Source organism: Dromiciops gliroides, chromosome 2 (genome assembly GCF_019393635.1).
Source record: "Dromiciops gliroides isolate mDroGli1 chromosome 2, mDroGli1.pri, whole genome shotgun sequence".
Classification (NCBI taxonomy): Eukaryota; Metazoa; Chordata; class Mammalia; order Microbiotheria; family Microbiotheriidae; genus Dromiciops; species Dromiciops gliroides.
The window spans coordinates 388,689,772-388,704,250 of record NC_057862.1 but is presented as its reverse complement, the minus strand read 5'-3'; the positions used below and the strand labels follow the sequence as shown (position 1 = coordinate 388,704,250).

The 14,479-nt window shown below is 43.7% G+C and overlaps 1 protein-coding gene across 1 annotated transcript in view; it reads left to right on the top strand.

The window, feature by feature from the left end:
• Window positions 1-14,479, top strand: part of AIF1L (allograft inflammatory factor 1 like) — a 33,975-nt gene continuing 19,496 nt past the window's right edge. The window contains exons 1-2 of the mRNA XM_043988828.1: window positions 1-162; window positions 433-494. Coding sequence (XP_043844763.1) covers window positions 120-162; window positions 433-494 — 105 coding nt within the window. The 5' untranslated portion in view covers window positions 1-119. The remainder of the gene's footprint in view (window positions 163-432; window positions 495-14,479) is intronic.

Sequence of the window (14,479 nt, the reverse complement as noted above, 5' to 3'; positions counted from 1 at the left end):
AGCACCGCCGGTCCCTCCACCCTTCGGCTGCCCTCAGCCACTGACGCCTCTGGCCAGAGGACTCCACAGCCCACTTCACCGACTCTGCTTTGGAGGTTTCGCACCAGAGAGCCAGAAAGATGGACTTCGGCATGTCTGTTGCCCTGAGCAAGAGATTCCAAGGTAAGAGAATCTCTTGTCTCCCAGGTCCCTTGACGCCCCACTCCCCACCTACCTCCATCCTCCCCCCACTTCCATCCTGCTTCGGACACCTGCCTATCCCCAAACCAGTTCCCATAGTCCTCGAACTTTCAGAGTCTTGCATGGGGTTTTCCAAGTTAACTTTTTATAGCCTAGAAAGTTTGGGGGAGAGAAGTCAAGCCTCTCGGAAGAGGTGAGCGAGCACCTTTCTCTCTCCGTTCAAAACTACCCTCTCTTCTTTGTTTTCTACAGGAGGGAAAGCATTCGGCTTGCTGAAAGCCCGGCAGGGGAGGAGGCTGGAGGAAATTAACAGGGTAAGAAAGCCATTGGCTGCCTCTAGGTGGCTGGGAAAACTTCGCTCTGATCGATCGATCCGCCGGTCAGGCCTTGGGTCAGGGCAGGCTCACGTTGGGAGATAGTTGCCTTGCTTCTCTCTTTTACCACAAGCGCAGTGAACCTCTTCCTTACCTCTTTTGTATTTCCTTTGGGAAATATCAGTGTCCCTTCTAGAAAGAAGTTTGGAATCTGCCTCCATGCAGCATTTGCAACCCAAAAGTTCATTGATCTCTCTTTTTTCCCCTCTTCCTTTCTTCTTCTTGTTCTCCAGACCATGACTGGAATAGATCTGTTTTTCCCCACCCCCTACTTAAACTCTCCTCTTCCACAAGTTTCTCCACCTTCTTTTCTAAATATATGTCCCAATTGACCCTTTCCCCTCTCCACTAAACAAGTTAGAGCTTTTTTCCCAATTTGCTCAAGGTCACTGAAGTTTCAGGTTGCAAATTGTTCATCTCCAACCAAGAAAAGTGGGGGCAGGGATGGACCATTGCTGCTGAGTGTGGCTCTCTGTCTTTCCCTTGACCAGGAAACTCAGAATTGCAAGAGAAAAACTCCCCAACTGAGAGCAAATGACTTAAAGGCCAGTTTAGAAGTCATAAAATCATAAAAAGGTGAGAAAAGAAGGTGAAAGCTAGACTGGGCCTTAGATAATTGGTTCAGTTCCTTTTAACAGATGGGGAAATGGAGTCCCAGAGAGCCAAGTCAAATGACTTGACTAAGGTCACCCAGAGCTGGGCCAAGAACTCAGGTCTCTTTATTCTGAGACCATGGCTCTTGTCACTAGACTTCCTGGACTAAATGCATATTCTGGTTTCTAGATCTTGGGAGTCCCTCCTGCCCCTTTCCCCCACCTCATCCATAAGCTGGGCTCAAGGGGTACCTTTGATGCCTCTTCCCCCACTCTCAATCTTCCTACTTCTATTCTTCATTCGTAGCTTTTAGAAGAACTTCCCCTTGGGGAAGGAGAGTAGTGATGTTTTACATGTTAGGACTGAGAGAAAAAAAGACTTGTTTTATTATTATTTTTTTAATCAGTGTATATACGGAAATCCTTTTAATGCTAAAGGAGAGTAGGGAGTTTGATCTTGTAGGCAGTGGTGGGGGGAATGCCTGACTCAGGCATAATTTCAGTGAAATAATAAGGTTTTAACTTGGAAAAAATAACCCTCACCTCCACCAGAGAAAAACTCTGCCTTGATGATGATAATAATAATAGGTAGAATTTATATAGTACTGTAAGGTTTGCAGAGTGCATTCTAAACAAGAACATTGTTAGGGTAGGTAGTCTGATGATTATTAACATCTCTATTTTAGAGATGACTTATCTTAGACAAGTGAATGGACTTGCCTAGGACCCCCCAGCTAGTAGTTTTTAGTGTAAGTATTCAAGTTCCAGGTCTTTTAACTACACTACCTAGACTTTCCATCCCTCTCCCCCAAGGCCTGACCTCCTCCCAGTATATACCTTTATCCCTCATGCTGAATTAGTTCCACTGGGGCCTACTCTCCATAGTCTACCCTTGTGATGCTACATACTATGGGACTGGAGCTGGGCAACGTGTGCTGAGGCAAGGCATACGTTTCCTAACCTACCTGGCTGTTTGTTTTGGTTTGTCCCACACTATGAGGTTCTTCCTCCAGACTCTAGAGATTTGGGGAAGCAGAGGACTTTCCTAGGGTTTCTAGGCATATCTGATGCCCCCCAAATGAGTTGACTCACCCTGCACCCATTGCCCTTCATAGCCCTTCTTCCTTGGACAGGGAGTCAGAAAGGGTGCCCAGGGTCCTGCCGGAAGATGCTGCTGTTCATTCTCAGGTCAGCTCTGCTGTGGGAGTTGCCTGGCAGGTCATCAGGAAGACACTGCCAGACTCATACTCATTCTTGGCTCTTCATGAGGCCACTGGACAAGATCCTAGTGCTTCAACCTCTTCCAGGTCCCAGTGGGGCCGCTCCAACCCAGGCTTGAATTACATGCTGGATGGGTCCACCCAAAGCCAGCAGGCCCTTGAGCATTTGGCTGCTGAAGTCAGGACTGGAGAACGCAGTTAGGCTGGAAACAATGGAGGGGGCCCGGCTAAGCTGACTGTTTCCTCTGGCAGCCGCACCCTCCGGGGATCTCGGGTGGGGTGGAATGGGATGGTATGGGGTGGGAGTCTTAGAAACTATGAATTTTAGGGTGGAAGGGATTTAGAGATCATCTATTTCCTCCCCCCCCCCCCCCCCCCCGGGCAATCTTAGAGCTGAGGAAATTGAGGTTAAGTAATTTGTCCAGTGTCTGACTGGGAGGAAGTAGGGGACTAGCTTTGTGAAGGATTGAGGCTGGAGTGGGGGAATGGGAGAAGCTTCGGATTTTAGTGACCAATTGTGGACTCTACCTTGAATGGGGTCAAGGTGAGGAAATCTGTTAATGAGGCCTTTGGTTGGTCCTCTAGAGCTAGTCCCACTCCATGTTTATTTGTCTTTCTCTCCCTGACCCTAGGGTGGGGCCTGGTCTCAACCTAACCTGGAGCTATCTGGTTTTGTAATTCTAGGGGCCAAGCCCTCATCACCTGAGCCCAAACATACCCACAAGCAACAGCAGCTCTCTGCCACCACTGAAGCCTCGGTGTTAGGAATGTAGGGGAGGAGGTCTCTGTGTACCGTGTAGTACTTGACTAGGGGGAGGTGATAGTCAAGAGTCAGGGGTGAGCTGCATGGCAAACTCAGGAAAGGTGGGGTGAGTTCCCCCAAAAGGACTTTGTATTTTGCACTGTGCTTAAAGACTAAATGAGCAGTGGCAACCATTAGAAGACTTGAATCTAAGATGTTTGTACAAAAACCTTGCCCATAGGTTAAAATCTCCTCTGCCTTGTTTGTGGATAGTTTGAGTGATGTGGTGGACATGGAATGGACAGTGTGGGGCACCAAAGACAAAAAACAAAAGTTAAGCAATCAGGGCTTTGTCTCAGGGTATCAAAGTTTATTTTTTAAATGTTTATTGATGTCCTTTCCATCACAATCATTTCTAGGGGGTTAAATATACACGACCCCTGCCCCAACTCCAGATTGAACCTTCCCTGACAACAACAAAAAAATAATAGACAAAATACCTGATATAGTGACCACATATAACAATGTATATAATATTATGTATATGATCCATCTTGGCAGTCTTCTACCTCTCTGCTTGGGAGTTGGGAGCTATGTATGGTTCATTTCAATTTTCTAGGACTTTTTGTTGTTGTTGTTGTTGTTGTTTTGGTGGGGCAATGAGGGTTAAGTGATTTACCCAGGGTCACACAGCTAGTGTCAAGTGTCTGAGGCTGAATTTGAACTCAGGTCCTCCTGAATTCAGGGTAGTGCTTTATCCACTGTGCCACCTAGCTGCCCCTTCTAGGACTGTTAATTGATTTTTCATTTATATTGTTGGAGTCATCTATATCATCCTTTTGGGTCTGTTTTACTTTATATCAGGATATATTCTATGTCTGTATTTCCTATACACACTTTCCCATGTTACTTTTAATTCCTTGAATTTGTTGTTTGTTCCTGCACAATAATGTTCTATTACATTCATGCACTATTATTGTTTTCACTCATTCTCCCAATGATGAATATTAAGGGTACCAAATTTATAGAGTGCCAAAAGCACTACAGTGAAGGCAAATTTTCTTTCAGTAACACAGAACTAAACGGATTTTTTTTTTTAGCAACCAAGGAGAAAAAAGAATTAACTAAAAAATGAAGCTACTGGTTGGATTGCTCCTCTATCCCCACATGCTTCTCACCTAGCACCCCTGTGTTGATTTGAAGCTGAAAAGTTGATTTGTGGTCATGTTTTCTGTCAGCTGCCCCAGAAACAGTTTGTGCTGTCCTGGCCCCAGCAGTACCAGTTATGGCTCTGGAGGAGTCACAAATGAGTTTGAAGGCAGTTTCCCAAAGAAGAGCCTATATCGTCCTCAGGGATACTGTGGAAGAGATTCTGGTTCACCTCAGTGACTTCCAAAGGGGCCTCCCAAGTCTCCTGAGGTTCTGGAAATGGGCCAACTGTCTACTTCCCTCCTCTCCACTTTTAAGAACTGAGCCCTCCATCACATTGGTGGTGTGACTGTGGGAAGGGGATGGATATATGTGTACACTGAGCCTGCAGCCTTCTGAAAGTGGCACCCAGCCACCCCTGCCTTTTCTGGAGAAGAATAGAGGTCATTGTGAGAGGAAGCACCTTCAGTTCTGATCCTCGTGTGCAGCCTCTGTTTGGTACCAAGCATGTTGAGCTTGGAGACACTGGTTTGTTCTGTACTTTGGTGGGTAAGTCTGGTGTTGGGGTCAAAGGAGGCTCTCCAAAGAACCTTTTCTTATAGAGTGGTTTCCATCCCCAGCCTCCTTTGGTCCCTTCACCAGGTCCTTTGGGGTTTCAATGACTCTGGTCTCCAGGTCACAAAACTGATAAACAGAGAAAAATAGAAACATCTCCCATGGGGACTTTTGGGATTAGAGAATCTGGTCCCTAATTTGGGGGTGGCATAAAAGGAAGGGCCACTTGATCTGGTTCCACTTCATAGCTCCTTCCTCTTCTCTCCGGAGCAAGCCAGCTACCTTCCTTTCTGCTGTCCTGGTTGGGGACAGTCCAGCCCTAGCCTTCTGCTTTTATTTTCTCACTGTGTGTATTTTGTCTAAAGGACTATGGAGATTAGGGCCTGAGCACTGCTCCCTACTCCCCCCACATAGCTGACATTCTCCACTGCCCAGATGACAGGAAAGGGGCGACCCCAGGCCAGCCAGGTCCAGCCTTATATGGGAAAGGATGAAAATTGCTCAGACTTCCCACAGAGGCCAGGAGGCCCAGGATTGTGTGGGCAGAGCTTTAGAATGCCCAGAACTGCCTTTGCCTAGCCTGGGAAGATTGTAGTAGTGTGGAAAGGGTGATTGGATTGATGTCAGAAGATCTGGGTTCTAATCCTAGTTCTGTTCATTACTATGTATCCAGTCACTTCCTCATTTGCAAAATAAGCGGGGAGGGAGGAAGGGCAGGGAGATTGGATCTCTAAGATCTCTGCCAGCTGTAAATCTAAGATTTTTGTGATAGTCCTGTGACCTCAAGGAGACTCAAAACCTTCAGGGTGGCATTTGACTGGCTTTTGTAGAGATGTAGTCTGTCCCAGCTCTGGTTCACTAGCCTGTTGCAGCCTTGTGCTCTCTTGCTTATAAGGATAAGAATCTCTGGCTCAAGGCCAGCCCCTTACTCCTAGGTCCTCCCAAGTGGTTTAAAGGACATTTAAAGTTTTACATCTGCCTTATTTCTGAAGGGTCACTTTAGAATGAAAGTAACATTGAAGATTTAGGCAGGCTCACACACACACACACACACACACACACACACACACTATAAAGAGCTAGGCACAACCCATTTGAGCATGTGTTTGGGGTGGGTTGGTGTGCACTCCTCACAATTTGGGGTGGGGGAAGGAGGGTCTGCAACTGTACCTGGGAAGGCTGTGTGCCTCCCAATGCCACCCCATATATGTGCTTGGGTGAATGTGCCCAATTGGCATTGCAAAAACACCCTTCTCTCTTGCTCTTCCTTAATATATTATAAGGAAGATGGCTGATAAGCTGCCACGTGAGCCCTAGATACGGTGTCACCACCAAAGGTTCAGCTGGCCCTGGCCGCTTTGGGACCAGTCATGGGGAGCTGAAGATGGAATTTCTTTGGGGTTTGACTCAATTTGCATAATTGCTTGTTTTTCTCTCATTCTGATCGTTGGCAAGAGGGTTAAGTCCTCTCAAGGAAAGAGAGCTTCCATGGGGAACATGAGCTCATTAGTCTTGGTGATCACCTTTACAGAGCTCCCACAATTCCACAGGCACTACCCAGATCACAAGTAATATGGTTCAGGGGCAGCTAGGTGGCACAGTGGATAGAGCACTGGCCCTGCATTCAGGAGGACCTGAGTTCAAATCCAGCCTCAGACACTTGACACTTACTAGCTGTGTGACCCTGGGCAAGTCACTTAACCCCAATTGCCTCACCAAAAAACAAAACAAAAAAAATCAAGTAATATAGTTCTGACTTTGTAGAAGCTTCTGTGCTGCATCAGTAAAGACACTGGAACCTTTCTATAAGGCTGAACTTGGACCCAGGGCATATACTGAAATTCTCTTGGTCCTTTGAGACATTGAACCCCTTTGGATGAGGTCCAGGGCATAACTGCCTTCCACCCAATTCTGCCATACGGGACACAGAACAAGACCAGGCAGGGTGTGGAAGGTGCAGGCAGGCAAGAGGTAGAGTGCAGAAAAGTCAGCTGAGTCAGGAAGGAACAGGCAGCTAGGCTGGTAGAGTCTAATAAATAAATAGGTTATAGAATCAGTCAATAAAAATGTCACTAGCAAAGTGAGCTCTGATACCCAATATTATATTGTTTGCTGGATCCACAAATGTTCTTCACCAGGATAAGATCAGAGGTTTAAACTAAATTCTAGAAAGGAGCAAAGGTACTAGGATCCCCAGAGGGTCCTCATGATACATTCCATATCGAATCTTGTTGTTTGTCCTTTATTCTTTTTTTTTTTTTAAGTGAGGCAATTGGGGTAAGTGACTTGCCCAGGGTCACACAGCTAGTAAGTGTTAAGTGTCTGAGGCCGGATTTGAACTCAGGTACTCCTGACTCCAGGGCCCGTGCTTTATCCACTGCGCCACACAGCTGCCCCTTGTCCTTTATTCTTGAAGACGACCATGACATCTGGAGGTGATATCATGACTTGAACTGAAATGGATTTAAGGGAGAGAGGGCTGTGCAAGGTCACCAACCTCACTCTCTCAGGGCCATCTGGGTCCAGTGGTGAGATATATATCAGGACAACTGGAGATGACCCCAGATGTTGAAGGTAATTGGGGTTAAGTGACTTGCCCAGGGTCACACAGCTAGTGTCTGAGGTGAGGTTTCAACTCAGATCCTCCCAGCTTCAGGGCCAGTGCTCTACCCATTGTGTCACCTAGCTGCCCCCCATATAAAATAGTGTCATATTAAAACCACTAAATCTTAGAACTCTAGGAAAAGACCTCTAAAGTCAAGTCTTGCCCAGAGTTTGAATGCCTTTTGTGACATTCCTACAAGTGGTCAAATGATCCCTTCTGGAAATTCTGCAGAGTTGAGGTATGATTCTTTTCTTTTTTTTTTTTAATAGTTGTTATTAAAATAGCTAGCATTTATACTGTTTATTGTTTTCAGTCATGCCTGACTCTTCGTGACCCCATTTAGGGTTTTCTTGGCAAATACTGGAGTGGTTTGCCATTTCCTCCTACCACTCATTTTACAGGTGAGGAGACTGAGGCTATCAGTGTTAAGTGATTTGCCTAGGGTCACACAGCTAGTAAGAATCTGAGGTTGGGTTTGAATCCAGGTCTTTCTGGCTCCAGGCCCAGCACTCTATCCACTGCCCCCACCTAGCTGCCTCAACTAGCATTTGTATTACATTTATTTCTTGGTATAGTTTGTGTCTGAGTCCATTCTACAGTCCTAGAAACTGAGGCCTGTTTTTTTTTCCTTGGGCACATTGCTAGTAAATGTCAGAGCCAAGGTTCAAACCCAAATCTCTCTTATCTCAGTCCTGTGTTCTTTTTACTATACCTCAGCCACTTATAATTTTTGGACCTGAGATTCCTCCTGAGTAACATGAGAGCCTTGGACTGTACTATCCCTGTGGGCCCCTTCCAGTGCTAACCTCCTATGTTCTGTGCTTTCCTATAACTCTCATACTGGCTGTAAGTCTCTCTTGCTCTGAAAATTCCCCCTAAGTTCTTTTGAGGATGGTCACATGCTAGTGCTCACAGAAAACTCTAGAAAGCAGAGCTGCAAAGTTCCTATATTCCAATACCAACTTTTTATTTTGTCAGTGGAGGTGAGAATTCTCCATGTTTCTTCCTTTTCATTTTGGAGGTGGATCCTCAAGCAGGACTGGAAGCATTAAAAGATGTACCCTCTCTGGGATGGATCAGAGTGAGAGTTCTCCTTTACCTGGTACTTGAAGCCCCTGATTAATTAACTCCTAACCAACATGGCTGCTAGAGCAAAGAGGAAACAATGGGAATAGTAGCTGTTCAGGAAAACTTCAGTGGTTTGGAAAATTAGGACTTTTGGTGAGTTGTCCAGCTCTTCAGGACCCTATCTTGGGGTTTTCTTGGCAAAGATATTGGAGTGGTTTGCGATTTCCTTATAGTAAATATCTGAGGCAGGATTTGAACTCATGAAGATGAGTTCCTTTTCCTGAGCCCAGTGCTCTATGCACTGCACAATCTAGCTGCCCTGTAAGGTAGGTGCTATCATTATTCTCATTTTACTGCCCAGTAGAGGTTTAGTCACTTGCCCAAGGTCATTCAGCTAAGTGCCTAAGGTAGGATTTGAACTCAATTCGCCAAGGAAGACTGACTAATTCTTTTTTTTTTTTAAGGCAATGGGGGTTAAGTGACTTGCCCAGGGTCACACAGTTAGTAATTGTTAAGTGTTCAAGGCAGGCTTTGAACTCAGGTCCTCCTGACTCCAGGGCCAGTGCTCTATCCACTGCACCACCTAGCCCCTAAGACCGACTAATTCTTCAAGCCTGAGAATAGTCAGTCAAGTGGATTTTCTGCTGAGTCATTTTGCCCTTACTAGGCCCAATATTTTTGTTTATGTATTTTTTAAAAATGTTTTAGTACCAGTGATCCCCCTCCACTAAAACACTCTCTTTTTTTCCATTTATTTAGAATTTTTCTCCAATTACATATTAAAAACAATTTTAACATCCATTTTTAAAACTTCATGCTCCAAATTTTCTTCCCCCCACCCCCGCCTTAAGAACGCAAGCAATCCAATATAAGTTATACATGTGTAGTCATATTAGTCAGGTTGTGAAAGAAAACAGACAAAAACAAAAACTTAAGAAAAAGAAACTTAAAAAAAATACATTTCCGTCTGTATTCAGTCAACATCAGTTCTTTCTCTGGAGATGGATCACATTTTCCACAAGTCCTTGAGAGTTGTTTTGGATCATTGTGTTGCTGAGAATAGCTAAGTCATTCACAGCTGATCATCTTACAATATTGCTGTTACTTTGTATACAGTACATTTTACTTTGCATCAGCTCATGTAAGTCTTTCCAGGTTTTTCTGAGAGCACCCTGCTTATCATTTCTTAAAGCACAATAATGTTCCATCGTAATCTCATCCCAGTTTGTTCAACCATTTCCCAATTGATGGGCATCGCCTCAATTTCAAATTCTTTGCACCAGAAAAGGGCTGACATAAGTATTTTTGTACACATAGGTCCTTTTATTTTTTGCTTTTTATCTCTTTGGATACCAACCTAGTAGTGCTATTACTAGGTCAAAGAGTATGCATGGTTTTATAGCCCTTTGGCCATAGTTCCAAATTAAAACATTCTTTTGTAATATTCAAGTAAAACAAATCAATATATTGACCATTCCTGAAATAATGTGTCACACTGCACCTGCAGTCCATCATCTCTTTTCTGAGAGCCTGGAGACAGACTTTACCATCATTTGCCAATGAATTTTCCTCTTCTATGGAAGTCATTCTCTTTAGGGAAGGCTGTGAATTGAGGGAGAAAGAAAGGGGGAGGGAGAGCTAATAAGAATAAGAATACTTTATATCACACTTAGCAGTTTTCAAAGCCCTTTCATATATAATATCGCGTTCAATCCTTATTACACCTCCATGAGATGAGAAGAGCACAGATCATTATTCTTTTTGGAGGGAGGGGTGAGGCAATTGGGGTTAAGTAACTTGCCCAGGGTCACACAGCTATTAAGTGTCAAGTATCTGAGGCCGTATTTGAACTCATGTCCTCCTGACTCCAGGGCTGGTGTTCTATCCACTGAGCCACCCCCAGCTCATTCATTCTGTAGAAGCATATTCAAAACCTTTTTAGTTTCTTAAGAAATAATATATCTCTGTAAAGGCCTTTCCAGACTTATAGGTCAGGACAAAAGTACACAGTGTTTTTTCTTAGGAAAATGGAGTAAAGATGATAACCAAATTTAACCACACTTTCCCCACCCTTGAAGTGATTTGGCTATTGACACACCTGAGGGAGGTCTCCTCTTTACCTGCACACCTAAAGTGATTGGTCTTCTATATTGAAAAAGGTTAGAGATATTTATCAGAGGTAGAAGTTCCCTTTGTGTAACTACAGAAATGAGGCAGATTAGTCCTGGAGGAAGAGGGTAGTGATTTAGATGCTCCCTTCTGAAATGTTAACCCAGACTGTATTTTTTTTTTTAGTGAGGCAAGTGGGGTTAAGTGACTTGCCCAGGGTCACACAGCTAGTAAGTGTTAAGTGTCTGAAGCTGGATTTGAACTCAGGTCCTCCTGACTCCAGGGCCGGTGCTCTATCCACTGTGCCACCCAGCTGCCCCCGAGACTGTATTTTAAGATATCTCTTCCTTGGGGCAGCTGGGTGGCGGAGTGGATAGAGCACCGGCCCTGGAGTCAGGAGGACCTGAGTTCAAATCCAGCTTCAGACACTTAACACTTACTAGCTGTGTGACCCTGGGCAAGTCACTTAACCCCACTTGCCTCACCCCCCCCCCAAAAAAAAACCTAAAAAAAAAAATTAGAAAATTTAAAAAAATTTTTAAAAAGATATCTCTTCCTTGTTAAAGATTCCTCTAAGTATTACCTGAAATTTTCCTGGGGCAGGGAGTCATGTCCAGGGGTATGGGAGACTATGCCAGTTCAGACATCTCTCTAAGTTAAAAATGGCTTAGATGTAGAATGATAAATGAAGTTGTTTCTAACAAACCTGAGCCTAAATTGTGGAGTACAGTATTAGTTATTAATATTTCTTTCCTCAACATCCTCATTTTATAGTTGAAAAAACTGATTCCACTTAAGGTTAATTCACTCGCCCAAGGTCATATAGCAAGATCTGTGACAGTCTGTACTGTGAGCTCAGCTGGGGCTTCAGACTGCAGGTTTAGAGTTCTTTCTGCCATGCTATGCTGACTCTTTTTAGAAGGAGTTCAAGACCAGGGCAAGTCACACTATGTGATATCCCCACCCTAACATAAGAAACCATCTTTATTCCTGTAAAATCAGATTAAAATGAACTCTGGGGATGGTCTTCGAGGAGAAAATAACTCAGTGGTTCTTCCTTTTAATTAACTACTTTTAAATATAATTGGTTTCTTTTGTAATCCAATGTATTTTATACATTTTAAAACATCATTCTGAAAAAGGGTTCATAGGTTTCACCATACTGCCAGAGGGGCAAATGATACTAAAAAGGGTCTCGGTGTGTGTATTTTGTATATATTGTGTGTATAGATGTGTGTATATTGTATAGATGTGTGTGTATTGTATAGATGTGTGTATATTGTATAGATGTGTGTGTATTGTATAGATGTGTGTGTATTGTATAGATGTGTGTATATGGGTAAGGTGATAAAGTAAAGGAAATTTGGCCTTGTTGCTGGTTGATGGCTACATCAGTGAGAGAGACGAGAGACAGAAAGAGAAAGACAGAGCACCACTTAGGCCTTTTAAAAAAATGTTTTTATTGATATTTTCTGTTTCTTCTCTCTCTCTCTCTCTTTTTGCAGGGCAGGGCAATGAGGGTTAAGTGACTTGCCCAGGATCACACAGCTAGTAAGTGTCAAGTGTCTGAGGTTGGATTTGAACTCAGGTACTCCTGAATCCAGGGCTGGTGCTTTATTCACTGCACCACCTAGCTGCCCCCCTAGTATATACTTTTTTGTTTGTTTGTTTTTAAGTGAGGCAGTTGGGGTTAAGTGACTTGCCCAAGGTCACACAGCTAGTAAGTGTTAAGTGTCTGAGGCCGCATTTGAACTCAGGTACTCCTGACTCCAGGGCCAGTGCTCTATCCACTGCGCCACCTAGCTGCCTCCCTAGTATATACTTTTGAGTCACTCCCCAGAGGAAGAGAGAGATCAGGGAAAGCTAGGTGGTACAGTGGTTGGAGCTCTGGGCTTGAAGTCAGGAAGATTTGAATTCAAATCCAACTTCCAATGCTTACTAACTGTGACCCTGTGCAAATCACTTAACCTCTGCATGCCTCAGTTTCCTGAAGTATAAAAATGAAGATAACTCAACTTCACAGGAATGTTATAAATATCAAATGAGAATTTTTGTAAAGTACTTGGCATGGAGTAGGTGCTTAATAAAATACTTAGTCTCTTTCCACTCTCCTTTTGAGGAGGAAACTGTGGAGAGTACAGGACAAGAGGCAGGCAGTTCAAATGGTTGGAGTCGGACACATGAAGCTGAAAAGCCTGTACTGGTCACTCAGCTGCCCAAGAGGCCCCGCCTGATGTATTCTCTCCTTCTGTGTCTCTTGTTTGGGGGGAAGGGAGTTGTCAGCAGCAGCTGCTGTGAGCAGTGGGCCAGCTCCGAGGACCATCTGGAGGAGGCATGGAGAAGAGTCAGCCTTTCTCTCCTGCAGTTTGAGCTAAGCCGATTTTTCCTTCACTGGCCTCTCTGTTAGCTAAGGCATTTGGGCTTTTTGGGCCACAGGAGAAGGAGGCTACTTCTGGTGCCTCTTCCTACCCCAACACATACTTCAAGGGAAGCCTCATGGGTACTGGAGAAATAAGGGGTAGAGTCAGGGATTAGTAGTTTATAGGCCCAGCGGGAAAGAAGAACTGCAGAAAAATCACAGCTTTGCATAAATAACATTCTGGGGAAATAGAATATATCTAGAATGGACCTTAAAGACCACAATTCAACTCCTACATTTTATAAATGGGAAGAGACTTGACCACGGTCACACGGCTAATTAGTGGAGTTGATAGTATAGTAGGAAGAAAATAAAATGTGCATGGTGGAAGAGACTCAACCCTCTCCTTTTACAGATTAGGAAAATGAGACCCAAATTCAAACAGTGAGTCAGTGATAGAAGTGGGGTTTGGAGTTGGAGGACAAGGTCCACATCCTATCCCTTCCATTAATTACCCCTGTGACCATGGCAAATTTATTTTCCTCTCTGAACCTCGCTTTCCCTATCTGTAAAATGGGGTGGCAGTTTTTGAATGAATGATCTCTCAAGTCCCTCCCATCTTATAAGAATGTCAGAGCAGAGATCGGAAACCTGGTGTTCTGACTCCCAGTCTATGATTATTTCCTTTACACCGCACTTGCGTCTTCTCTTTTCAAAGGAATTTGTTTAAGGAGTTCAGACTGAAAATATCTGTATCAGATGCAATCCAAAACTCACCACTTCTTATTTATTTTGTGGTTAGATTTATCTATTTCTGAAAGGAAGAGGCTGAGGTCCCCCACCAATATATTTTTGCTATTTCTTACTGCAGCTCACTTAACTTGTCTAAGAATTTGGGTGCTGTATTATATATGTTTAGTATTAATATTGCTTCATTGTCTGTGGTACCTTTTAGCAAGATGTAGTTTCCTTATCTCTTTTAATTAGGTCTATTTTTTTGCTTTTGCTTTATCTGAGATAAGGATTGCTACCCTGGTTTTTTTTATTTCAACTGAAGCATATATTAATATATTAATATTCTGCTCCAGCTTTTTAACCTTCATTCTATGTGTATCTCTCTGCTTCAATGTGTTTCTTGTAAACAACATATTGTAGGAGTTTGTTTTTTAATCCACTCTATCTGCTTCTGTTTTATAGGAGAGTTCATCCTATTCACATTCACAGTTATAATTATTAACTGTATATTTCTCTGCATCCTATTTTCCCCTTTGTTTATACTTTTTGGGGGTTTTGTTTTTTTTGGGTTTTTTTGTAGAGCAATGAGGGTTAGGTGACTTGTTTAGGGTCACACAGCTAGTAAGTGTCAAGTGTCTGAGGCTGGATTTGAACTTGGGTCCTCCTGAATACAGGGCTGGTGCTTTATCTACTGCTCCACCTAGCTGTCCTGTTTATACTTTTCTCTTTCTTTTCCCCCTGTTCCTTCTCACCAATGTTTTGCTTCTGACTACCACCTCCCTCAATCTAC